Source organism: Balaenoptera acutorostrata, chromosome 4 (assembly GCF_949987535.1).
Source record: "Balaenoptera acutorostrata chromosome 4, mBalAcu1.1, whole genome shotgun sequence".
In the NCBI taxonomy this organism is placed as follows: Eukaryota; Metazoa; Chordata; class Mammalia; order Artiodactyla; family Balaenopteridae; genus Balaenoptera; species Balaenoptera acutorostrata.
The window spans coordinates 96,135,276-96,162,719 of NC_080067.1; the positions used below are offsets into that span (position 1 = coordinate 96,135,276).

The window sequence follows — 27,444 nt, forward strand, 5'->3', positions numbered from 1 at the left end:
TAGGAGAAAAGTTAGAGGAAGAATCATTGTTGCTTGATTCATGATAGAAATTGTAGGATTGGAAGTTATTACTTAAATGAATAGGATAATATAAACAACGAACAACTTCTATGTTAATAAAAATGTGGTTTTTTTCTCCAAGTATATTTTTCAAACTAAAAGAAAGGCCTTAAGGTTCTATTGATATAATTTCTATACTATTTCCTCAGGAGTTCAGCAGGGTACTTTGAGTCATGGATTTGCATGGAAATATCCTAGTTTAATGGTTCTCAAAGTGCAGTCAACAGACCAGCAGAATCAGTATCACCTGGGAACTTATTAGAAGTGCAGGCCCTTTCCCTGGTCTAGTGTATCAGAAATCCTAGGAGTGGGGCCCAGAAGTCTGTGTTTTAACAAGCCTTCCAGGTGATTCTGATGCCTGCTAAAGTTTGAGAACCACTGTCCTAGGTCTACAGTATTTATCAGTATCCATTCGTCTGTCTTGGAGTTGTTATCAGCTGATACAGAAATGAGTCGTTAGTAGTGTGTGAACATATATTGATACCTACCTGGAAGGACTTCATGGCCTTTTTTTCTTCCCAGCTTTCTGTTATCTTTCAGAACATTTACACTTACCCTGCAGGAAAAAGTTTTGGAAACAGGAAGGAGTAGACTGCTGATTCTTATGAAAAATAGTTATAATATCTATAAATCCGAATGTAAACACAATAGTGATAGCTACACATAAAAGCAAAATAAGATCTTTGATCAAACTGACAAATGCTGTTGCTAGCAGGTTTTATTCCTGATATGTTTAGGCACAAATCATGCTGACCCTCATAGGGCTAGTTTTAGTAGGCTAGGGGATTTAACCTAAAGCCAACAAATGTTTGTTAGACTGGGGATGTGACACAAACGCAGTGGTTCTTACTCCTGGCTGCACCTTAGAACCACCTAGGAAACTTTTGAAACATGCGCATACTGGGGCTTCACTCCCAGAAGTTCTGATTTAATCTGAGAGGGAAGAAGCAATGTGTAGTAAGGTAGCAATAGTTTGACAAGCTCCTCAAGTGATTCAATATGCAGCCAAGATGAGAACAACTGTTTAACCTAGAGGATAGGTTAGAAACAGTAAGCAAAGATAACAGTGACATTGTAAAAAATGTAAAAATGCATAGTGAATAATCATTAAGGTCTTTTTTTAAACTCTGAGCATCTCTTAATTCCAAATGACCATTTTCTGGAAGTACTCTCTTATTAATTATTCCTGACACATAAATGATTTTGGCCAAAGTTCTACATGCTCGGTTTTTTAACATGACCTGCACTTTCTGGATGTAAAGTCTTTGATCTAATATTTTGTGTCCAGTAGTAATTGCCCTTATCCTGTTGATTAAAAACTTTAATGTGAGTGTTGTAGATTACTAGAAACTTCAAAGAGTGAATTATCAATGTGTTTTGTTGTTAAAGCCATTTGGAAAAAAAATCCTTTGGCAATTTTGGATTTACCTCCTTTAGCTACTATGGACTTGTTTGAAATATTTCATATTCTACCCTCCCCCCTTCTTTTGAAACAGACACTATTTTGCACTGCCTACCAATCCTGGGGAACAGTTCTACATGTTTTGCACTCTTGCTGCTTGGTTGATTAATAAAGCAGGACGCCCCTTTGAGCAACCTCAAGAATATGATGACCCTAATGCAACAATCTCTAACATATTATCTGAACTTCGATCATTCGTAAGTGTAAACAACTCTCTTCTTTCTGCATTTTCTCAAGTTAGGACATTTTTAATATTGATAATACAGCCACGTAAATGCTAGCCTTTTAGAAGAATTCTCTTTGAATAACTATATATACACACATGCATATATATGTGTATATATGTATATATATAATTATATCTAGATTTATTTTTCAGGTAAAATCGTCTCAGAATGGTTGATATTATAACATTAATGCCACTTCTAAACATGTTTAGTGTACATACATTATAGCCCAAAGTAATAATATTTTTCTTAATCTTGATATGTCTCTGAGATAAATTTATGGATACTTAGTTCTCCTTCTAAAAAATGACTAAAAACTAGGAAGCTGAAACACTGTATTTTGAAAGGGAACTTTGATTTAATAGACCATGATAGCAGTTGTACTTTTCTGACTTTTCCTGGGGACAAGCAGTAAGAATTTTTGGCACACATGTTATTGATTTTTGACAAGTGAATCACTTCATCCTTTGCATGGTTGTTTAATGATATGATACCAACCTAGGGGTTTTACTGAATTTTCACCCTAACAAGATCAATGATTTGTTCTGCTGTCATGAGGTTATTGCCTTTTAATTTGATACTTTTGACAGTAAAACATCTTCATTTTCCTTTAGTATTTCTGTACCAATGGATTAAAAAAAAAGACTAAAGAGATGGATTTCTAAGAAGCAATGTAATTAGTTATTTTAAATCATATTTGAAGAATAGAGAAGTGATACATTTATTCAGCAGTACTTTGCTTAAAATATTTTGACATTTGCAATATAAATAACAAGTTATACCCAGTTTATCTTTTGTATTTCAGGGGAGAACTGCAGATTTTCCTCCTTCAAAATTAAAATCAGGTTATGGAGCGCATGTATGCTATGTTCTTGACTGTTTAGCCGAAGAAGCATTAAAATATATTGGTTTCACTTGGAAAAGGTAAAAATTACCCAACCTGGCAACAGTAATTTTATGTGTGTAGCTTTTTCTTCTAAGGGTTCAGAGCTATTTAATTGAACTGATAGGAAGTATTTCTTCTTGACTGTTCTAAACTGAAAATGCCACACTTAATTAGAAAAGTTAGTATAGACAAAATTGGAATATCTGGTATCTTCAAAACCAGTTCTGATATTGTGCCCCTTCCCAGTTCAGATATATAATTATTAAAGATTTAACTGTAACTGTATATCCTGGTCAATTTAGGAAATTTTTTAAAAGTTTCTTTGCATATATTTATTTATACAACCAAAGATAGTATATACTTGGGGGTAAATGATAGCTACAGATTTAAGGAAAAAAATGGAAATTAATATAGTATTTTAAGTGGGATTTTCTCCTTTGTTTATAGTGACTGGGCAAGAATAATACTGAAGAAGCCACCTGACACTCTGTTAGGCATTGTTCATTGCTTCTTTCTCTGACCTGTGATTTGTTTATATTTCTATTGTTTTATCTATACCATGGTATTAAAGTCATTTGTTTACAGGTCTGACTTTCTTGCTAGAAATTATAAAATCTTTGTATGTACTCTATGGCAGTTAACATAGCATTTGATGTATCATAGATACTCAATAAATGTTGACCACATGGATAAGGGAATAAAATATTAAGAAACTGTCAATTTGTATAGGTTATAATTAGAAAATATATAAATTTGGTCCTTTCGAGATTGGGATTATTGATAGGTTAGAGACTGTGGAAGGCATTATTCAGGTAAAAACATGAGCAAGCAGTGATTTTGGATTAGAACTAACTTCTTGGAAAGGTGTATATATTGTTTGTATATTTTAATGTATATTCAGTTACATTCTCTCAGGAAAGTTATCTACTCTCTATTAATGAATACTTTTAAAAACTTACTTGACTTAGGTTATCATCAGGTTGAATCATATGAAATTACCGATATTCATCTATTTTTGAACTAAAAAAAGTGGTAATTTCATGCGCTCCAACCCAAACAGTACTACTTAGTGCAGTGTGAAGAATGAGTACATAATCTACATTACTTCTTTATTAGATTCCATGAAAAGTTATGAGATATCCTGCATTTGGCATTTTTTAAAAATTATTAAATCTATTGCCTAATGAACTCTAAATTCACCAGAAATTATTGGTATCTTAACCACTATTTAATTTGGTACTTCCTTTGTTTCTTAGCATATCTTATTCTTGGCCACGCATTGTGATTTGGATAATTTATAGGGACCATATATACATGGGGGGAAAGCAGGGTGAAACATTGAAAATAGGGATTAGAGAATATATCAACTATGTGATATGTAAGTGACGTAGAAGTTACGTGTTTATAGATGCTTATTTTATATATCTAAATATGCTAAAACAAACCCTAGAAAACGTAGAAATCCTAGGAAAACATTGCCTTTAAGATATTTTCTAGTTCTAATTAGTAAAAAAAAAAAAAAAAAAGGAAATTATTCTTTAAGAAGATTGATTTGTAAGTACTTTACTTCCTTAGTATTAAATGTCAATTTTTGTATTTTGTTAACCTATCTGAGGTATGGATTTTTAAAATAACTTTCCAGGAATAAATGCAAATACTTTTTTTGTAAAGATTTATTTATTTATTTTTTTTTTAAATTTTTGCTTCATTGGGTCTTAGTTGCGGCACACGGGATCTTCATTGAGGCATGCAGGATCTTTCTTTGTGGCATGTGGGCTTCTCTCTAGTTGTGGTGTGCGGGTTTTTTCTCTTCACTAGTTGTGGCACACAGGTTCCAGGGCGCGTGGGCTCTGTAGTTGTGGCAAACAGGGTCCAGAGCACGTGAGCTCTTTAGTTTGCGGCCCACGGGCTCTAGTTGAGGCACGCGAGCTCAGCAGTTGTGGCACGCGGGCTTAGTTGCCCCGCGGCATTTGGGATCTTAGTTCCCTGACCAGAGATCAAACCCTCATCGCCTGCGTTGGAAGGCGGATTCTTTACCACTGGACCACCAGGGAAGTCCCCAAATACTTTTGAGTATTTTCAGTATGGGAAATGTGTGTCATTAATCTTGATGGAGAAATGAGTGTTCGATACTTAGTGTTAGGACCACTGATTAGATTTTGGAAATAAGAACAAAGCTGAAGTCCTTCTTATTACTTCTATCAAAATTAATTTCAGGACTTCCCTCGTGGCGCAGTGGTTAAGAATCTGCCTGCCAGTGCAGGGGACACAGGTTTGAGCCCTGGTCCGGGAAGATCCCACATGCCATGGAACAACTAAGCCCATGTGCCACAACTACTGAGCCTGTGCTCTGCAGCCCGCAAGCCACAACTACTGAAGCCCACACGCCTAGAGCCTGTGCTCTGAAACAAGAGAAGCCACTGCAATGAGAAGTCTGCACACTGCAACAAAGAGTAGCCCCCGCTCACCACAACTAGAGAAAGCCCGCACGCAAAAATGAAGACCCAATGCAGCCAAAAATAAATAAATAAATATATTTTAAAAATTTTTAAAAATAAATTTCAGATTGATCAAAGATGTAAATGTGAAAAATGAAACTATAGGAGTGCTGAAAGACCAAAGGGGTGTGGGACGTGTCATGTGATGCAAAAGCCTTATGTATATGATGTTAAAGCTAGGACCCATGCAAGAAAATGTTGCTAAGTCTATGCAATAAGAACTGTAACAGTCCTGAATAGCTAAAAGTATAAGAAATAAATAGGAAAAATATTCTTAACACAGTTAGGCAAAGCATTAATTTTCTTAATATACATACACAAGGACAGAGGGCATAAATATGCATTTCAGTGAAAAACACACATAACCAATTGAAACATGAAGAGGTATTCAACCGCTCTCATGTGAAAGAAATGCAGTTAAAACAAGAGTGAGGTTTTTTCACTTAGATGATTGGCAAAGATTAAAGTTTGTATACCATATTGGCAGATGTTTACCATATTGGCGAATGTATGGAAACAGAGTCCCTGTTGTTGGGAGTGTAAATTAGGGTAACGTTTTGGAAGCTGGTTTTAGCAATATCGAGCAAAACAATAAAATGTACAAAGTTGTCGACCCAGCCCTTATACTTGTACAAATTTATTTTAAATGATATACATAAACGATAAATGTATAAGGACGATCTTTTCAGTATTGTCTAGTAAAGAAACTAGAAACAATGTCAATTTTCAGCCAGAGCTTGCTAGTCATATGACTTATGGTTCAGTGGAATACAGTGCAGGTGTGTTGGGGGCAGCGGGGGGGAAGTTGTACACTTGACCTTTGAACGATGCAGAGCTTAAGGCTGTGGAAAATCCGTGTATAACTCGTAGTAGGCCTTCCTTATAAGCCGTCGCTCCAAATCCGCAGTTCCGCATCTGCAGATTCAATCTACCAGAAAACGTGTAGCAGTGTAGTATTTACTATTGAAAAAAATCTCTGTGTAAATAGACCCACACAATTCAAACCCATGTTGTTCAAGAGTCAACTGTGTATGTACTTAAGTGTGGTATATTAGTAAGTAAAGAAAGTAGGTTGGCTAACAGTATGCGTGGTATCATCCCTTTTATATACTTGATTCTTCAAATTTGGAGGTAAACATTTTTGCTTCTTTACGTAGAAGGTTTCAGGAAGGATACGTGAAACATTTAACAGTGATTCTGGAAAAGGGGGCAGGTGAAAAAGGACCAGAACTTGTGTAGCGGGGGGATCCTTAATATTCACATTATACCTTTTTGCTCTGCTGTTATATTTTTACTCTTATCTCATGTTAAGCTTTATTATTTTAGACCAACATACCCAGTGGAAGAATTAGAAGAAGAAACTGTTGCAGAAGATGATGCAGAATTAACATTAAATAAAGTGGATGAAGAATTTGTGGTATGTGTGTTGCTGAACTTTTTGTTCATTTTCACCGTTGGATCATTTCCCTTAATTCTCCTAGACTTCCATTTTCTGGAATATATTTTATTTCATTGTTTCTAGAGAAGAAAAGCTTTTGAATAGAGTGCCAAGTATCAGTTGTTTAGACCTTTAGTTAAGTTAATGCTCATGTTCTGTAATGATTGAGGTCTGAATTTTAGCAGAGGTTCTTCAAATGTAGACAGGAAGTTGTAGACCACTAGTTATATGGGTTAACATTTTATTAACAACCATTCATGATCTTAAATAGGCCATAAATAATAAAGAATTTAGAAGAGAACAATAGAATTTAGGATTAATACATTCTGCTTCATAAGAACACCATTCATTTCTCAGGAACTCCTTTATGCTTCTAAAATTAGGATGATTACCACCCTGCAGGAACTTAAAAAATACTTATACATACCAACATTATTTAAATTGTTTGGCAGCCTCTGGGCCTATCCGCATTCTTAACATTCTATCCATAGTGTGAAATTATATGTTCACATCTCTACAACAGACTAGACTAGGAAAATGGTGGAGAAAAAGAGCTTTTCCTCAGAACCAGATATGGATTGACCCTGGTGTTTTAGGAAGTGTACATATGATTTGAAATTAAAATGGCAGGGAAAAAAACTTTGTAGTGTATTTTACTGTCATAAACCAATTAAATTTTTCAGGTGATTTTTTGAATCCACAGAAAGTATATTCTGTATTTCAGCTTAAAGTAATTTACTAAGGTACTATATGCTGCAAAGATATTAATCACTGCATTATTTTATAGTGAATGATGAAAATAACCATTAAATAAATTAGACTGTATCAGATAGTAGAATATCATATAGCCATTAAAAACTGTTTACAAAGAAATGTTAGTAACATGAGGATGACAGCTTATACTATATGCATAAACTCAACTATATAAAATATGCAGAAAAAGAAAAATAATATTAATATATTAACATTAGTTATATATGGGTAGAGGGATTATGGATGATTATTTTCTCTTCTATGCATCTTTATATCTTCAAAGTTTTTAACATGTATTTTATTAGCAGTAGAAATATTTTAAACCATATGTATTAGAAAGATGACTGCTATTTATAGAAGGAAAAAGACCACTATAAAACTAATCAATTTAAAAGATATCTTCCTTAATGTGATAACTTTTTTTTTTTTTTTTTTTTTTGTGATAACTTTTTAAAGTTAAGGTAAAAATGTAGTCATTCATGTGTTTATTGAGCATCTGTTATGAAGCAGGCACTGGGCAAGAACCTGGTGGTGCTGGATGTACAGAAACTCTGAGGCAGGAAGGAGCTTAGCATGACCAAGGAACTGAGAGAAAACCATAGTGGCCGGATCTTCTAAGTGAGGGGGAGGGTGGCTTAAGATTAACTGGGAAGATAGACCAGGTCCAGATCATTTTGGGCGTTTTAAGTTTATACTTTGTGTAATAGATCTTTCCATTCAGGCTCAGAAAATTTTAAGTCCTCACATAGTCCCAGTTGTTCGTCTCACTTATTTCACTCGGGTATCTTCCTCATCTTGTCTTCTTAGTTACTGTTTATTAGTTATTAGTTAATAGCTTATCTACAGATACCTGGTCCTAGTGCATCAATATTTAGCTTCAAAGACCTATAACTCAAAACTGCTAGTCAGGGGGAAAAAAGGAAGAAAACCTACTAATCAGAAGGAAAACTCTATGAGGGCAGAAACCAATTTTGCACATTTTTTGTATCTCCAGATTATTATGCAGCGCCTGGTGCATAGTAGGTGTTCATTAAATATTTGACCAAAAATCACCTGTCAGCATATTGCTTGTAACTTTTAGAAATTATAGCTTTTTTTTTTTTTCTGAGAATGATTTAGTTCAAAGCAGCATTATTGTTTGTGTAAATTAGAGAAACAAACTAGAAAGCAGCCTCTTCACACATTTCTTGCGAACTGTGAAGTAGAGACCTTCTACTGTCATAAGATCAAGCTGAAGGCCTTCCTCAGAGGGTTGCCTCTGAGGCTGTCATGTCTCTTGAATTTTTTTCTTTCCTTTCTTCCTTATTGTCATTGTATTATCCTAAGGAACCCTCTCTTACCTCTCCCATTCCTCTTGCTAAGGAGAGCTGGATCAGTGCCAAAAAGCCTTTGGCTGGTGGGATAGTTCTTCATTTTGTTGCCAGTTTGTGGGGTAGCTCAAGGATGGTAAAGATCATTTCTGACAGAGTAAAGTTAGTCTATAATCAACAAGAAACTCGAAACCTTCAGTTTTAGACTGGCCAAATAAAGATAGGACACATTGGAAAGAAAGAAAGAGAGAGAGAGAGGGAAGGAGGGAGAGAGAGAGGCAGAGAGGAAGGGAGGGAGGATGGGGATCACAACCCAGAATATTTTCAAAGAATATTCTCACAGAATGTTCTCACGGTATATAATCATATCCTTAGTAATTGGCAATAAAAGAATTAAGAGGATACATATTAGGCAAAGAAATGACAGGAAATTGTTGAGTGCCTTCTAAATTACTGAGATTAAAATCCTCTTTATTTTAAAACTATTTTTGAGTCTGTTTATATTCAAATTCCTTTCGAATGCTTTCTTAATAATATTTAGTAACTTAAATCCTTTTTCTGGTACCTACTGTTAAAGCTTTTTGCCTACGAGTGTTCAAGCCACCACAATTCAACAAGTATTTATTGATCACCTATGTAAATAGTACCGATTAGGTTATTATAAAAACATTATAAACTTGTCTCTTCTCCCATGGGCACTGAGTCACTGGCATTTCAATCATTTGCTCTGGTTAAGTAGACCATCATTAGTGCAAACACAGGATAGACTGAGCTGTTTCTCAAAGGTGTGCCTCTGCATGTATGCTTAAGATTTAACATGTAAACAGATCAGTTTTGTCTACACCTCTGTGCCCCACTGCCCCCATCCCCAAAAATATGAACGTTAGTTGAGTGTATGGAATCTGCATTTATATTGTTTCATGTTTTACTAAAATCTTTCCAGTTCCCCAAAGATTAGTAGAGTTCTCTATCTTGTTTTAGTGGCCCTACTCCCAGAGTTTCTACTTTCTGAGTAGCTCTGGGATGGAGCCTTACATTTTCACAGGCTCCCAGGTGATGCTGATGCTGATGTTGCCTGTCTCAGAACCACATTTTGAGAACCACTGTCTTACATACTTCTTTTAATTTCTTTTATTAATTTTTACTGGAGTATAGTTGCTTTACAATGTTGTGTTAATTTCTTGCTGTACAGCAAAGTGAATCAGTCATACATATACGTATATCCACTCTTCTTTAGATTTCCTTCTCATTTAGGTCACCACAGAGCACTGAATAGAGTGCCCTGTGCTATACAGTAGGTTCTCATTAGTTATCCATTGTATACATAGCAGTGTATATATGTCAGTCCCAATCTCCCAATTCATCCCACCCCTCCTAACCCCCTTGGTAACCATACGTTTGTTCTCTACATCTTTGACTCTATTTCTGCTTTGCAAATAAGTTCATCTCTACCATTTTTCTAGATTCCACATATAAGCGATATTATACGATATTTGTTTTTCTCTTTCTGACTCACTTCACTCTGTCTGACACTCTCTAGGTCCATCCATGCCTCTACAAATGACCCAATTTCGTTCCCTTTTATGGATGAGTAATGTTCCATTGTATATATGTACCACATCTTCTTTATCCATTCCTCTGATGACTGACATTTAGGTTGCTTCCATGTCTTGGCTATTGTAAATAATGCTGCAATGAACATTGGGGTGTGTGCACCCTTTCGAATTAAGGTTTTCTCCAGATATATGCCTAGGAGTGGGATTGCTGGGTCCTATGGAAGCTCTAGTTTTAGCTTTTTAAGGAACCACCATACTGTTCTCCATAGTGGCTGTACCGATTTACATTCCAACCAACAGTGTAGGAGGGTCCCCTTCTCTCCACACTCTCTCCAGCATTTATTGTTTGTAGATTTTTTGATGATGTCCATTCTGACCGGTGTGAGGCGATACCTCACTGTAGTTTTGATTTCCACTTCTCTAATAATAAGTGATGTTGAGCAGCTTTTCATGTGTTTGTTGACCATCTGTATGTCTTCTTTGGAGAAACGTCTATTTAGGTCTTCTGCCCATTTTTTGATTGGGTTGTTTGTTTTTTTGTTATTGAGCTGCATGAGCTGTTTGTATGTTTTGGAGATTAATCCCTTGTCAGTTGCTTCATTTGCAAATATTTTCTCCTATTCTGATGGTTGTCTTTTCGTTTTGTTTATGGTTTCCTTTGCTGTGCAAAAGCTTGTAAGTTGCATTAGGTCCCATTTGTTTATTTTTGTTTTTATTTTCTTACTCTAGGAGGTAGGTCAAAAAAGATCTTGCTGTGATTTATGTCAAAGAGTGTTCTGCCTATATTTTCCTCTAAGAGTTTTACAGTATCCAGCCTTACATTTAGGTCTCTAATCTATTTTGAGTTTATTTTTGTGTATGGTGTTAAGGAGTGTTCTAATTTCATTCCTTTACATGTAGCTGTCCAGTTTTCCCAGCACCATTTATTGAAGAGACTGTCTTTTCTCCATTGTATATTCTTGCCTCCTTTGTCGTAGATTAGGTGGTCATAGGTGTGTGGGTTTATCTCTAGACTTTCTATCCTGTTCCATTGATCTATATTCCTGTTTTTTGTGCCAGTAGCATACTGTCTTGATTACTGTAGCTTTGTAGTATTGTCTGAAGTCAGGGAGCCTGATTCCTCCAGCTCTGTTTTTCTTTCTAAGATTGCTTTTTTTCTTCGGGGTCTTTTGTGTTTCCATACAAGTGTAAAATTTTTTTGTTCTAGTTCTGTGAAAAATGCCCTTGATAATTTGAAAGGGATTGCGTTGAATCTGTAGATTGCTTTGGGTAGTATAGTCATTTTCACAATACTGATTCTTCCAATCCAAGAACATGGTATATCTCTCCATCTGTTTGTAACATCTTTGATTTCTTTCATCGGTGTTTTATAGTGTTCTGAGTACAGGTCTTTTGCCTCCTTAGGTAGGTTTATTCCTAGGTATTTTATTCTTTTTGATGCAGTGGTAAATGGGCTTGTTTCCTTAATCTCTCTTTCTGATCTTTTGTCATTAGTGTATAGGAATGCAAGAGATTCCTGTGTATTAATTTTGTATTCTGCAGCTTTACCCAATTCATTGATGAGCTCTAGTAGTTTTCTGGTAGCATCTTTAGGATTTTCTATGTATAGTATCATGTCATCTGCAAACAGTGACAGTTTTACTTCTTCTTTTCCAATTTGGATTTCTTTTATTTCTTTTTCTTCTCTGATTGCCGTGGCTAGGACTTCCAAAACTATGTTGAATAATAGTGGCAAGAGTGGACATCCTAGTCTTTTTCCTGATCTTAGAGGAAATGCTTTCAGCTTTTCACCATTGAGCATGATGTTCGCTGTGGGTTTGTTGTATATGGCTTTTATTATGTTGAGGTAGGTTCCCTTTAAGCCCACTTTGTGGAGAGTTTTTATCATAAATGGGGTTGAACTTTGTCAAAAGCTTTTTCTGCATCTATTGAGATGATCATATGGTTTTTATTCTTCAATTTCTTAATGCAATGTATCACATTGATTGATTTGCATATGTTGAAGAATCCTTTCATCCCTGGGATAAATCCCACTTGATCAGGGTGTATGATCCTTTTAATGTGTTATTGGATTTGGTTTGCTAGTGTTTTGTTGGGGATTTTTGTGTCTATGTTCTTCAGTGATATTGGCGTGTAGTTTTCTCTTTTTGTGGTATCTTTGTCTGGTTTTGGTATTAGGGTGATGGTGGCCTTGTCAAATGAGCTTGGGAGTGTTCTTCCCTCTGTAAATTTTTGGAAGAGTTTCAGAAAGGTAGATGTTAAATCTTCCCTAAATGTTTGATAGAATTCGCCTGTGAAGCCATCTGGTCCTGGACTTTTGTTTGTTGGAAGATTTTTAATCACTGTTTCAATTTCAGTACTTGTGATTGGTCTGTTCATATTTTTTCCTGGTTCAGTCTTGGAAGGTTGTAGCTTTCTAAGAATTTGTCCGTTTCTTCTGGGTTGTCCATTTTATTGGCGTATAGTTGCTTGTAGTAGTCTCTTATGATCCTTTGTATTTCTGTTGTTACTTCTCCTTTTTCATTTCTGATTTTGTTGATTTGAATCCTCTCCCTCTTTTTCTTGATGAGTGTGGCTAAAGGTTTATCAATTTTGTTTATCTTCTCAAAGAACCAGCTTTTAGTTTCATTGATCTTTGCTATTGTTTTGTTGTATATGCTTAGAGAACCTGCCCAGACTCTGTATTTACTGTATATTGGAGAGGGGATTGATTCTCAAAGGGTCACTTCTGACCCCATTCCCCATATCAGTTGGGCTAGGAATCAGGACCAGCTTGGAATCTACCTGAACTTTTCTTTTAGATAGTTAATATCTAAGATACAAGGTTAGTATCTTACATGTGTATATTTTACATCCTTATATAGATTTAATATTTAATATCTTTAAACTTGAGCATATAAAAGATGAGATGTCAAAAATATACATTAATGTGATCGGTCCCTGGAGTAGGTGAGAGTATTCTATATCTGTCAGCCTCTTACTTTTGTCCATTTTAGTCATGTTACTCAAAATTTCCATTAACTCCTTCCAGTGTCTCTTTATTTCAGATATGCCACTTGGGACTGTTTCTTGTTATGTTTTTATGTTTATTTATCCCCAGTTTCACAGCAGTGGCATCGTTCTCTCTTTTTTTCTTTTCTTCAGTGACTCTAAAAGAGGTCCTATTTTTAAATGGCATCATCAAAACCTCAAAAAACAGATAACAATATGCCCTACTTTATGCACACTACTAGGCTTTTAAATACCCTTTCCTGCATTAGTCTTTCTATAGAGCTTAGCATATTAAGTATGTGAAATCTGAAAATACCTTTTTAAATTACAACTTTTATAATTATTAACTTTTAAACTCTTCTATTTTTCTAAGGAAGAGGAGACAGACAATGAAGAAAACTTTATTGATCTCAGCGTTTTGAAGGCCCAGACCTATCGCTTGGTAAGTTACATGGGATACACACAGGACCAACAAGCAGTCAGTACACATATTCTGCTGGAAATTGAAACAAGTAGAAATCATTCTTGGCCATTGCTTTGTGTGTCATTTGAAAAGTAGCTCTCGAACTGTTTTTCTATATATACAATATTATAATTATAGCAAATATGAAAATCAGAGGGGCAAGTGGGAAAGCCTTCTGTCCATACCATGGAATATCAACTCAGTGCTTCTCACGTAAACTGGAAATAATTGATTTGCCTTTTGTTATTTTTTTATTATGGAAAAACGTATATAATTCAAGTCATTTTCCATTATAATGGGCAGTATTGAATGGTCTTGATTATAGGAAATACTCAAATGGTAATTCTTTGAAATAAAATGGTTTATATTAAGACTGGTATATGGATAGGTAGATGTTGCTTCAAGTCAGTTTTTGCTCTGTTTTAATTAGGAAATAAACCCAGTCTATAAAAGAGAACCCCCTCAATGAGATATTTCAGAAGTACGTTTGGGATTTTTCTATTTTCCTATATGTATGTTATATTTCAATAAAGTGATACCTATTGCATGCTCAAAAATGTATGTATGAAACAGTCTTATTTGTTCTTTATTTAATTATTCTTATCTCAATTCTACCAACAAGTTTGGATCTAGGGTTCATGTCATGAAGACTTCCTTGGCCACCTCACCCCACGCTGATCTCTTCACTTATTATTCACTGCCTTAGTATTGTTAGTCAGCATTAGTAACTATTATTAATGATATGTGTGCATTTTCTGCCCAACTTGAGGTGTAATATAACATAACATTGTGGCTAACTTGACTGAGTGTGTGAGTTGACTTTGAGACTTTCAGTACTTAACTAGCTGTCTGACCTTTGGCAGGTTTCCAACCTTCTTGTGCCTTATCTTCTTCATCTGTAAAATGAGGATAAAAATATTACCTTTTATGTAGGGTTTTTAAAGATTAAAAGAGTTACTACATCTAAAGCATTTATAATGATGTCTGGCACATAGAAAGTACTTAAAAGGTGTTGGCAAAAACCAAAACCACACCTTCCCCCCACATTCCTTCTCTCAAATTTGACTTGTACAAGCTCCTTGCTAACAGGGATAACTATCATTTTTTATATTCTCCATAGTATAACACAGAAGATTCTGAATAAATGCTTCTTAAATGAAAGAATGTATTTTTTGTTGCTCAATTGAAAATTATTTCAGAATAATGTGTTAACATTTAAATCCAAACAGATAAACTCCAGTTGTAACAATCCATTTGCACATCACTTTGTAGTTTTCAAAGTACTTTAAAACACGTTTTTTAGTGACTTTGTAAGGCATTTGAGAAGATGTTATCTCCATTTTACAGATACAAAAACTGAAATTTATCACCTTGGGACAGTTTGATCTTTTAAAAAGCTAATAAATTACAGTGGCTTAATTTGAACTCAGTTTCTCCAAACTCCCAATTCTATTGCTTTTTCTCCTTTACCTTATAACAAGAGTTCAATAGGGTAGACTCCTATCTTAAGCAAGGACACTGTGGTGCTTGTATGGTGCTTGTGGTTCCTGTATGTGTTGAAGATGTGATGACAGAGTTGTAAAGTATGAAGAAAAAAACAAAAGTAGAGATGCATACACAGTTATTCTTAGAAAGAAGCTGATATTTGTACTCTTCATTCTTATATTGATGGTATAAATAGAGGCCGGTAAAGACCACTTGTGATTCTCTCTGGACTAAGTAGTTTGAGTATTGAGAAGGAGCAAAGTGATTTAACTTGCCTTTACCACTACTCTAAGTCCCTATTGGTTCTGATTTCAATTTTTCATTTCAATTAAGCTGTGTAAGGATGGGTTTTCCCTCTACCTGTGACTTTATAATTATCTAGGTATTAGATCCTTTGGACAATGATTATATAACATATACCTTTTTGAACTAAGACTATGTGTGGTTGCATTTTCACAAGAGGAAGAAGTCTGAACACCAGGTGTTTGTGGATGGTCAGCCATGAAGTACCAATGAGGCAGAAAACCCTTTCATATTTTAAAAAATCTGGCAAGTTTATGATGTTGCCCACTAAAGCCATCTGCCTGAGACAGCTGTATCTGACTATAGCTTGCGATGGCTCAGGCTGCTCTTTCCCCAAGACAGAATTGCGCTATAGGTTAGTAACACAGATTTAAGATTTTGTGTTTCATGCAGCATGTGGGCTCCCAATGCAGAAGAAATATTATTTTACTAAAGTTGATGTGATGAATTCTACACTAGAGCAAGAATGATGGATACTATCTAGGAAATTGATGTACTAAATGTATACGTGAACGTGCCAGCCCAGCAATGTGCGGATTACAACGGTCCCCCTCTACCTGTGGTTTTGAAACAATAGATGCTTCTCCAGTCATTCTCTAATCCTCCCCCTGCTTTATTGTTCTTCACAGACTTCGGCATTGTATTCATCTGATTTGTTTATTGTCTATCTCAACCAGTAGGATGCAAACTCATCTAGAGCAGAAGCTTTTTTAACTGCTTTTGCACCTGTGCCTGGTGTGTAGAAAGTGCTCAATACTGAATAATGTTGAATGAATACACACGTGAATAAATGCTATTTTATATTTATAGTTTTATGAGAAAGTATAGTTTAATCTTCATAGAGAAAAGAACTTCTCAGCAATAATTGGGTCCTCTTCTATGTACTGTGTAGGATAATGCAGGGAGAAATCTACTTATACTCCTTTCTTTCATTAAATAAAGCAAAGTCTAGGCCCTGAAAAGTGTGCCCTTAAGTATCAGGATGACTCAAGAAGCTGGGTGTACACAAGCATTTTCCTGAGATTTGTGGTAAATGGAGCACGAGAAAAGGTAAATGAAAGAGACATAAGTTGCAGATTGTGTTCTCTGGAAGTGGACACTGAGACAGAGTTTGGGATGCAAGATGTTCATGGTGAAAGGCCGGGGTAAGAAGTGTTGCCTGCTGGGCCGGTCGCTGGAGGCGGTCTGCCCTGGGAAGGACGCGGCCCCAGGTAAGGTGGCTCTGCAGGTGGGACAGAGCCCGAGGGAGCTGACAGCCGGAAGCCGGCTGAGGGCCACCTTGCCCGCAACTGAGCGCAAGTCCTTCCTTGAAGGGAGACCCTAGAGGTCTAGCTTCCTGACTCCCACCGCATAATTGAAGCCTGTAACCGCTAGTTTGAAGAATTTGTAAAGAGATGCTGTGTGCCCATTGACTAAACTTTAAGATGTCTGCCTAATCAGACCGTAACGCAGCAGCAGTATTTCATGAGCACTGAAACCTTTGTTCTAAGAAAATGGCGCTTCCTATCAATCACGAACGCTTATAGTGATGGCACTGGTTTGTTTGGAAGCAGGTGTTTTTCAGAATAGTTATTTACTTTGAGGTTTAAAAAATATATTTTAAAGCCGTTTTTACTGTGATTTCTTCCTCCAATTCTGTTACCCCATTGTGGTTTTACCAGTACTGCACGCATACCTCATCTTGTGGCGCTTCACTTTATTGCGCGTTGCAGATACTGCATTTTTTACAAATTGAAGGTTTGTGGCAACCCTGCATCAAGCAAGTCTACTGGTGCCGTTTTTCCAACAGTATTTGCTCACTGTGTCTCTGTGTCACATTTTGATAAGTCTTGAAATGTTTCAAATTGTTTTCAAATGTTTCAAAATGTTTCAAAATGTTTTTCATTATTGTTATATTTTTTACAGCAATTTGTGTTCAGTGATCTTTAATGTTACTACTACCGCTTGCTAAGGGCTCAGATGATGGTTAGCATTTTTAGTGATAAAATACTTTTAATTAAAGCACATACATTATGTTTTTAGATATAATGCTATTGCACACTTAATAGACTACAGTGTATTGTAAATATATCTTTTATATGCACTGGGAAACCAAAAAAATTACGTGACTTGCTTCTTTATTGTGGTATTTACTTTATTGAGGTGGTCTGGAACCAAATCTGCAATATCTCTGAGGTATGCCTGTACTTTGCAAGATAATAACTCCTGCAATTAGTGAGGGATTGCTTTATTTTTCCAGAGTTTGATTTGCAGGTTAGTTATTTAAATTTTGAATTTTTTCTTAGAAAAAAGAATGGATAGATATTAGTTTTTGAGGCTAGCCCACAAAGTTCTACACTCTCTCTGTCCCTCTGATTTCTGAATGTTCTTGAAATCTGAAATTGAGCGAAAGCGTCCCTGAGAGTGGCCGTGGTGGGAGGGACACTGGTGTGGAATTAAAGCCCTGACAGTTGGGCAGAGCCTGTGAGGGTTAGGGGTGCGGTATAATGTTCAGAGGTGTGAGGGGTGTGAGCAGGGAAGGAAGGCTCTGGTGGCAAGGTGTTTGGCAGGTGTTCTGGGTCATTCCTGTTTCAAACTTGAGTATGCTGATTGGAAAGTGCCTTATGTTCATGGTAACTATGCTGTAATTATGAGTGGTCTTTGTAGCTCCCTTCCATTCTGAAGCTCAATAGAATCACAGCAGTAGTGTTCTGGCAGCATGATGCAGATGTGTCATTCTTCTCCCCCAGTGGAAAAAAAAAAAAGGATGGGAGGGAAGCTGTGTGCTCTCTGAATTCTATTTTTAAATGCCCATCACTTCATTTCAAAACATTTTTTTCAAACATGCCATAGACACCATTCTTCCTTGAGATGCTAAATTTGAGGTTTTAGAAACCAAATCCTGAGTTATACAGCATAAAACCAACTATCTCAAAAGGTTTAAACACAATTGGTTTCTAATTACTTAGCAAAAAATTCATTGTACCAAGAATGAGAGAATTTTTAGCTTAAAAAGCAAAAGCTGTAAGGAAGTAAAAATCTGGGCTTAGAATAAAAATCATCATTTCAGTTTTAGTTTAGGATGTCATTGTGGCAAGGCTGCAATATTGTGATCAAAAGGGGGAGAAGATGGATCTACTTTGATTAATATCTTAAATACTTTACATTTTCCTCATTTTACATATGATTTACACTTTACTCTTCAACAAAATGTCCTTTCTTAATACAGGAAAAAAATACCATTCTACAACATAATGTGCCCCATAGGATGCCCCTGGTTCTGATTCCTGCTTGAGGAAAATGTTTTTTCTTCTCTTTTCCTGAAACATTTGGGTGTGAGTTCTGTCTGGGCTCTGACTGTGGGAAGTCTATCGTTGGTGTTCCACAGAAGAAACAATTAAAACGCCACATGTTCGAGTGTGATGGAACACATTGCTGAGTAAATGCTTTTATTTCTCTGGTAGCTAGCCCGTACCACCCCATCAGTTTTACATCTGGAGGTGAATAGGAAATGTAGGTTAGAGAAGAAAGCTGTACTCCTCTCTGCTCAGAGGAGGCTCAAACAGCAGTTCTTGCTGAGTGTAAAAGAGAGTTTTACTTGATCTTTAGTGTAGCTTTTGAACGCACACTTGAAATAGGAAAGATCCTTATTTCCATTCGTGGTTTTATTGTGAGCCTAGAAAGAAGTAGGAAGCAAGGCCTTTTCAAGGTCCCTTCTAGCTCTGAGTCCATACCTTCAAGGTCAATGCTACAGTGGAAAAGCAGCCTTAGGTAAAATCCTGACCACACGTCACTAGCCATGTGGCCATACCGATTTATCCTCTCTGTAACTCAGCTTTCTTATCTGTAAGATGGGGACACAATTCAACCAAGGGTTATTTTAAGATTAATAGAACTTGGGCACCACACCTAGCATGGTGCTGGCCTAGAGTATACATTTGATGCATTTCTTATTTTGTATAATTTTTCTACCTCTCCTAGAGACTGGAATTAGTTACAAACATTCTTACGTGCTGTAGGAGAATAGAAAAAGCCCCAGTCTCTCAATACCAATAAATTTCTAGATCACCATGAGTATTTTTGAATAAGAAGCTTACATAGCGTATAAGTTATCAAGAAGGTTGCATTTTGATGTAAATTAGGAAGCTCTGGTGATAGCATGGCTTTATTTTCATAATCTGTCACATGAATTATTATGGAAGGCCCATTGGACTCAATCTGCTGTCACGTAGGGTCTCCCCTACAGAAATGACTAAGGGGAATTAAATGAAAAGTAATACAATGATTTTTTTTCCAGGAATCATTTGAAAGCCGTCCTTTTATAAACGGGTAGGTTGTATTTCCTAAATCAACACTAACAGCCTATATTTATTATGTAATTCAGTATATTAGATGCATACCCAGAATGTGTGCTTTTTTTCAGTCCTCCTCTGCAAACGTACAATCTTGAAATACACCCACACCCACCCATCCCCCCCTAACAGTGTTAGTGCTTTGAATATCTGGCTAATGATTCACTTTCATCCAGGACATCTAGTTAGTTACTAAGACCTGTGGATACGGCCTTTGAAATCTCTCTCATGTTCATCTCCCCAGCCTCCCTTTTCCAAAACATTTTTCATCTTGCTCCTCAATCTTACTTACCAAAACATGACTTGAGTCAGATCATTCTGAATTCAGTAACTTTTGATGGCTTTTCGTTGTCTTCAGGTCAGTTTATACAGATTATAAAGCAATACATTTCTGGTCTGGCTTTCAAAGCCCTTAGCGATTTGACAGCTGTCCACATAGCCAACTTTATTTTCTTTCACTGGAATAACTTTTCCAGGTAGCTTAAAGAGGACCTCTCATAGGTTTTGAAACACCTCAGGAGTATATCTGCTCTCATCCTATCCTCTTTTCCTTTGTCTCTTACCCCAAATGCCTTCCCATCATCTCCCTACCTGACTCTTCAATGTTCAAGGTTCAGCTCAAATTCTGCCTTCTTAGTGATACCTTCCCTTCTCACGCAGCCCCATTTAATCCTATGATCCACAAATCTACAACCCATAAATCTTCATAAAACACAACTAGCATGTGCTTTTATGAGGATTTTTTATCATTTTATTCACTGTCCCTGGAGTAGCACAGTACCTGGTATATAGTAGGTACTAAATAAAGTTTGGCGGGCTGTTATTTTACCTTGTCTGTAACTTTACTTTGCCTCCCCTCTGGCTTAAAGGACAAAATTCACATTCCTCAGCCCGTCCTCTAAGGTCTTTCACAATATATTCAATTTTTTTTGCTCCCCAGGATTCACCTTTTTAAGCCCCTCGTCTCCTCGTATGATCTTCACAAGCCATGTTCATTCAGTATTTCATATTTTGGCTTATGATGCTTTCCTGCCTATATAAACACTTGGCTTGCCTTTTCTGCCTGTTTACATTCCAAACTTCCTTGTAAAGTTAAACTTAAATCTCACCATCGCTATTAAAATACACTTCTCTCTCTTATTCAAACTCCTAAAGCATTTACCACCTGTACCAGCTAGTTTTTGGAAGTTAATCAAACTTATATTTTTACTTGTTTTTATTGAAAAAACTTTATTGTTTTTAAAAGGGAAGTATATTCCTTGGTTTGTTTTTTTTTTAAATGAAAGCGCAAAAGAGTACAAAGAAAAAATTAAAAATTTCTTCAAATCTCAGCACCCAGATATAAACATTATATCCCTTTACGCATAATTGCCCTGAGGTCATGTAAGATGCTAACATTTAATGAATCTGGATGAAGGGTATATGGGAATTCTTTGAGCTACTTGTGTAATTTTTTGTAAGTCTGAAAAAAATTATATTGACACAAAAATAGATTAATGAAGTAGTGCAGAGTTCATAAAATAATCCACATATACAGTTATATTAGTATATGAAGCAATGCAAATCAATCAGGAAAACTAACTATTCAATTAAATGGTGATAGGATAACAGGCTACCCATTTGGAGAAAAATGATGGACTCCTCCCTCATATCTTACACCCAAATAAACCTCACATGGATCAACAAATTAAAAAATGATGAGGCACAAGAATATGAGTGGCAAGTGTAATATTCATGGGTTGAAATAGGCATAATAAAGCATGGCAAGAAAACTAAAAACCATAAAGGAAAAATACTAATAAATCTGAATGCATAAAAATTAAACCCTTATATATGGAGGGGTGGGGAACACCATAAAGTTAAAAAACAAGTAATAAACTGGGCAGATATAGTTGTAACCTATATGACAAAGGATTGATAGGCATACAGTAAGGTGTTTCAGAGCTTGTGCTCTAGGGTAACATTGTGCTCTCTACCTCATTTTTCTCATTCGAAAAAAATAGGAATAAGGCTCCTTTGATTCATGGTGTTATTACTGGGCACTTAACCCATATGTAAAAGCATCTAGTACCAAGCTTGGCATACAATAATGATAATTATAGCTGCTAACATATATTGAGGGCTTACTATGTACCAGGTATTGTGAAAGCCTTTCAAATACATCATTTAATTTAATCCCCATATCAACCCTTCCAATGAGGAGAGGGTACTATTATTATTCCCATTTTACAGATGGGAACCCTGAGGTTTAATGACAGCTACTAAGTGATGAAGGGGGGATTTGACCGGAGACGGCATTCCTGACTCGTCCACTTAACATTTACATCATGCTGTGGTGATTCTCAAGACAACTTAGTTCCCTTTTCCCTGAGTCCTGGGAATATTTACTCTTGACAGTTAATTGGACTTTCATGTTCCTCTCAGTAGGTATATGAATCGAGTTCTTCAAATGTATTTGAGCACTGGTATATCCATGTGGTTACAATCTCAAAAGAAACCTTATAGAAATTCGTCCCATTAAAAAGTTAGACTTTTTTTTTTTTTCAAACATCTTTATTGAAGTATAATTGCCTTACAATAGTGTGTTAGCATCTGCTTTATAACAAAGTGAATCTGTTATACATATACAATATGTTCCCATTTCTCTTCCCTCTTGCATCTCCCTCCCTCACACCCTCCCCATCCCACCCCTCTAGGTGGTCACAAAGCACCGAGCTGATCTCCCTGTGCTATGCGGCTGCTTCCCACTAGCTATCTATTTTACATTTGGTAGTGTATATATGTCCATGACACTCTCTTACCCTGTCACATCTCACCCCACCCCCTCCCCATATCCTCAAGTCCATTCTCTAGTAGGTCTGTGTCTTTATTCCCGTCTTGCCACTAGGTTCTTCATGGCCTTTTTTTTTTTTTTTTCCCTTAGATTCCATATATATGTGTTAGCATACTGTATTTGTTTTTCTCTTTCTGACTTACTTCACTCTGTATGACAGACTCTAACTCCATCCACCTCATTACAAATACCTCCATTTCATTTCTTTTTATGGCTGAGTAATATTCCATTGTATATATGTGCCACATCTTCTTTATCCATTCATCTGTCGATGGACACTTAGGTTGCTTCCATGTCCTGGCTATTGTAAATAGAGCTGCAATGAACATTTTGGTACATGACTCTTTTTGACCTATGGTTTTCTCAGGGTATATGCCCAGTAGTGGGATTGCTGGGTCGTATGGTAGTTCTATTTGTAGTTTTTTAAGGAACCTCCATACTGTTCTCCATAGTGGCTGTATCAATTTACATTCCCACCAACAGTGCAAGAGTGTTCCCTTTCCTCCACACCCTCTCCAGCATTTATTGTTTCTAGATTTTTTGATGATGGCCATTCTGACCGGTGTGAGATGATATCTCATTGTAGTTTTGATTTGCATTTCTCTAATGATTAATGATGTTGAGCATTCTTTCATGTGTCTGTAGGCCATCTGTATATCTTCTTTGGAGAAATGTCTATTTAGATCTTCTGCCCATTTTTGGATTGGGTTGTTCGTTTTTTTGTTATTGAGCTGCATGAGCTGCTTGTAAATCTTGGAGATTAATCCTTTGTCAGTTGCTTCATTTGCAAATATTTTCTCCCATTCTGAGGGTTGTCTTTTGGTCTTGTTTATGGTTTCCTTTGCTGTGCAAAAGCTTTTCAGTTTCATTAGGTCCCATTTGTTTATTTGTGTTCTTATTTCCATTTCTCTGGGAGCTGGGTCAAAAAGAATCTTGCTGTGATGTATGTCATAGAGTGTTCTGCCTATGTTTTCCTCTAAGAGTTTGATAGTGTCTGCCCTTACACTTAGGTCTTTAATCCATTTTGAGTTTATTTTTGTGCATGGTGTCAGGGAGTGTTCTAATTTCATACTTTTACATGTTCCTGTCCAATTTTCCCAGCACCACTTATTGAAGAGGCTGTCTTTTCTCCACTGTATATGCTTGCCTCCTTTATCAAAGATAAGTTGACCATATGTGTGTGGGTTTATCTCTGGGCTTTCTATCCTGTTCCATTGATCTATATTTCTGTTTTTGTGCCAATACCAAACTGTCTTGATTACTGAAGCTTTGTAATATAGTCTGAAGTCAGGGAGCCTGATTCCCCCAGCTCCATTTTTCGTTCTCAAGATTGCTTTGGCTATTCGGGGTCTTTTGTGTTTCCATACAAATTGTGAAATTTTTTGTTCTAGTTCTGTGAAAAATGCCATTGGTAGTTTGATAGGGATTGCATTGAATCTGTAGATTGCTTTGGGTAGTAGAGACATTTTCACAATGTTGATTCTTCCAATCCAGGAACATGGTATATCTCTCCATCTATTTGTATCATCTTTAATTTCTTTCATCAGTGTCTTATAATTTTCTGCATACAGGTCTTTTGTCTCCTTAGGTAGGTTTATTCCTAGATATTTTATTCTTTTTGTTGCAATGGTAAATGGGAGTGTTTTCTTAATTTCACTTTCAGATTTTTCTTCATTAGTGTATAGAAATGCAAGAGATTTCTGTGCATTAATTTTGTATCCTGCTACTTTACCAAATTCATTGATTAGCTCTAGGAGTTTTCTGGTAGCATCTTTAGGATTCTCTATGTATAGTATCATGTCATCTGCAAATAGTGACAGCTTTACTTCTTCTTTTCCGATTTGGATTCCTTTTATTTCTTTGTCTTCTCTGATTGCTGTGGCTAGGACTTCCAGAACTATGTTGAATAATAGTGGTGAGAGTGGGCAACCTTGTCTTGTTCCTGATCTTAGTGGAAATGGTTTCTGTTTTTCACCATTGAGGACAATGTTGGCTGTGGGTTTGTCATATATGGCCTTTATTATGTTGAGGAAAGTTCCCTCTATGCCTACTTTCTGCAGGGCTTTTATCATAAATGGGTGTTGAATTTTGTCAAAAGCTTTCTCTGCATCTATTGAGATGATCATATGGTTTTTCTCCTTCAATTTGTTAATATGGTGTATCACATTGATTGATTTGCGTATATTGAAGAATCCTTGCATTCCTGGGATAAACCCCACTTGATCATGGTGTATGATCCTTTTAATGTGCTGTTGGATTCTGTTTGCTAGTATTTTGTTGAGGATTTTTGCATCTATGTTCATCAGTGATATTGGCCTGTAGTTTTCTTTCTTTGTGACATCTTTGTCTGGTTTTGGTATCAGGGTGATGGTGGCCTCGTAGAATGAGTTTGGGAGTGTTCCTCCCTCTGCAATATTTTGGAAGAGTTTGAGAAGGATAGGTGTTAGCTCTTCTCTAAATGTTTGATAGAATTCGCCTGTGAAGCCATCTGGTCCTGGGCTTTTGTTTGTTGGAAGGTTTTTAATCACAGTTTCAATTTCAGTGCTTGTGATTGGTCTGTTCATATTTTCAATTACTTCCTGGTTCAGTCTCGGCAGTTTGTGCATTTCTAAGAATCTGTCCATTTCTTCCAGGTTGTCCATTTTATTGGCATATAGTTGCTTGTAGTAATCTCTCATGATCTTTTGTATTTCTGCAGTGTCAGTGGTTATTTCTCCTTTTTCATTTCTAATTCTATTGATCTGAGTCTTCTCCCTTTTTCTCTTGATGAGTCTGGCTAATGGTTTATCAATTTTGTTTATCTTCTCAAAGAACCAGCTTTTAGTTTCATTGATTTTTGCTATGTTTCCTTCATTTCTTTTTCATTTATTTCTGACCTGATCTTTATAATTTCTTTCCTTCTGCTGGCTTTGGGGTTTTTTTATTCTTCTTTCTCTAATTGCTTTAGGTGCAAGGTTAGGTTGTTTATTCGAGATGTTGCCTGTTTCTTGAGGTAGGCTTGTATTGCTATAAACTTCCCTCTTAGCACTGCTTTTGCTGTGTCCCATAGGTTTTGGGTCGTCGTGTCTCCATTGTCATTTGTTTCTAGGTATTTTTTGATTTCCCCTTTGATTTCTTCAGTAATCACTTCGTTATTAAGTAATGTATTGTGTAGCCTCCATGTGTTTGTATTTTTTACAGATCTTTTCCTGTAATTGATATCTAGTCTCATAGCGTTGTGGTCGGAAAAGATACTTGATACGATTTCAATTTTCTTAAATTTACCAAGGCTTGATTTGTGACCCAAGATATGATCTATCCTGGAGAATGTTCCATGAGCACTTGAGAAAAATGTGTATTCTGTTGTTTTTGGGTGGAATGTCCTATAAATATCAATTAAGTCCATATTGTTTAATGTATCATTTAAAGCTTGTGTTTCCTTATTTATTTTCATTTTGGATGATCTGTCCATTGGTGAAAGTGGGGTGTTAAAGTCCCCTACTATGATTGTGTTGCTGTCGATTTCCCCTTTCATGGCTGTTAGTATTTGCCTTATGTATTGAGGTGCTCCTATGTTGGGTGCATAAATATTTACAATTGTTATACCTTCCTCTTGGATCGATCCCTTGATCATTATATAGTGTCCTTCTTTGTCTCTTGTAATAGTCTTTATTTTAAAGTCTATTTTGTCTGATATGAGAATTGCTACTCCAGCTTTCTTTTGATTTCCATTTGCATGGAATATCTTTTTCCATCCCCTCACTTTCAGTCTGTATGTGTCCCTAGGTCTGAAGTGGGTCTCTTGTAGACAGCATATGTATGGGTCTTGTTTTTGTATCCATTCAGCCAGCCTGTGTCTTTTGGTGGGAGCATTTAATCCATTTACATTCAAGGTAATTATCGATATGTATGTTCCTATTCCCATTTTCTTAAATGTATTGGGTTTGTTATTGTAGGTGTTTTCCTTTTCTTGTGTTTCTTGCCTAGAGAATTTCCTTTAGCATTTGTTGTAAAGCTGGTTTGGTGGTGCTGAACTCTCTCAGCTTTTGCTTGTCTGTAAAGGTTTTAATTTCTCCATTGAATCTGAATGAGATCCTTGCTGGGTAGAGTAATCTTGGTTGTAGGTTTTTCTCCTTCATGACTTTAAGTATATCCTGCCACTCCCTTCTGGCTTGCAGAGTTTCTGCTGAGAGATCAGATGTTAACCTTATGGGGATTCCCTTGTGTGTTATTTGTTTTTTTTCCCTTGCTGCCTTTAATATGTTTTCCTTATATTTAATTTTTGACAGTTTGTTTAATATGTGTCTTGGCGTGTTCCTCCTTGGGTTTATCCTGTATGGGACTCTCTGTGCTTCCAGGACTTGATTAACTATTTCCTTTCCCATATTAGGGAAGTTTTCAACTATAATCTCTTCAAAAATTTTCTCAGTCCCTTTCTTTTTCTCTTCTTCTTCTGGTACCCCTATAATTCGAATGTTGGCACGTTTAATGTTGTCCCAGAGGTCCCTGAGACTGTCCTCAGTTCTTTTCATTCTTTTTTCTTTATCCTGCTCTGTAGTAGTTATTTCCACCATTTTATCTTCCAGGTCACTTATCCTTTCTTCTGCCTCAGTTATTCTACTATTGATCCCATCTAGAGTATTTTTAATTTCATTTATTGTGTTTTTCATCATTGCTTGGTTCCTCTTTAGTTCTTCTACATCCTTGTTAAATGTTTCTTGCATTTTGTCTATTCTGTTTCCAAGATTTTGGATCATCCTTACTATCATTATTCTGAATTCTTTTTCAGGTAGACTACCTATTTCCTCTTCATTTGTTAAGTCCAGTGTGTTTTGAGCCTGCTCCTTCATCTGCTGTGTGTTTTTCTGT

At 36.2% G+C, this 27,444-nt stretch overlaps 1 protein-coding gene across 2 annotated transcripts in view; it reads left to right on the forward strand.

The window, feature by feature from the left end:
* Positions 1-27,444, forward strand: part of IFT57 (intraflagellar transport 57) — a 66,402-nt gene that overhangs the window by 1,302 nt on the left and 37,656 nt on the right. For both annotated transcript variants that reach the window (XM_007187139.2, XM_057545681.1), the window contains exons 2-5: positions 1,557-1,719; positions 2,555-2,673; positions 6,460-6,550; positions 13,555-13,623. In XM_007187139.2, coding sequence (XP_007187201.2) covers positions 1,557-1,719; positions 2,555-2,673; positions 6,460-6,550; positions 13,555-13,623 — 442 coding nt within the window. The remainder of the gene's footprint in view (positions 1-1,556; positions 1,720-2,554; positions 2,674-6,459; positions 6,551-13,554; positions 13,624-27,444) is intronic.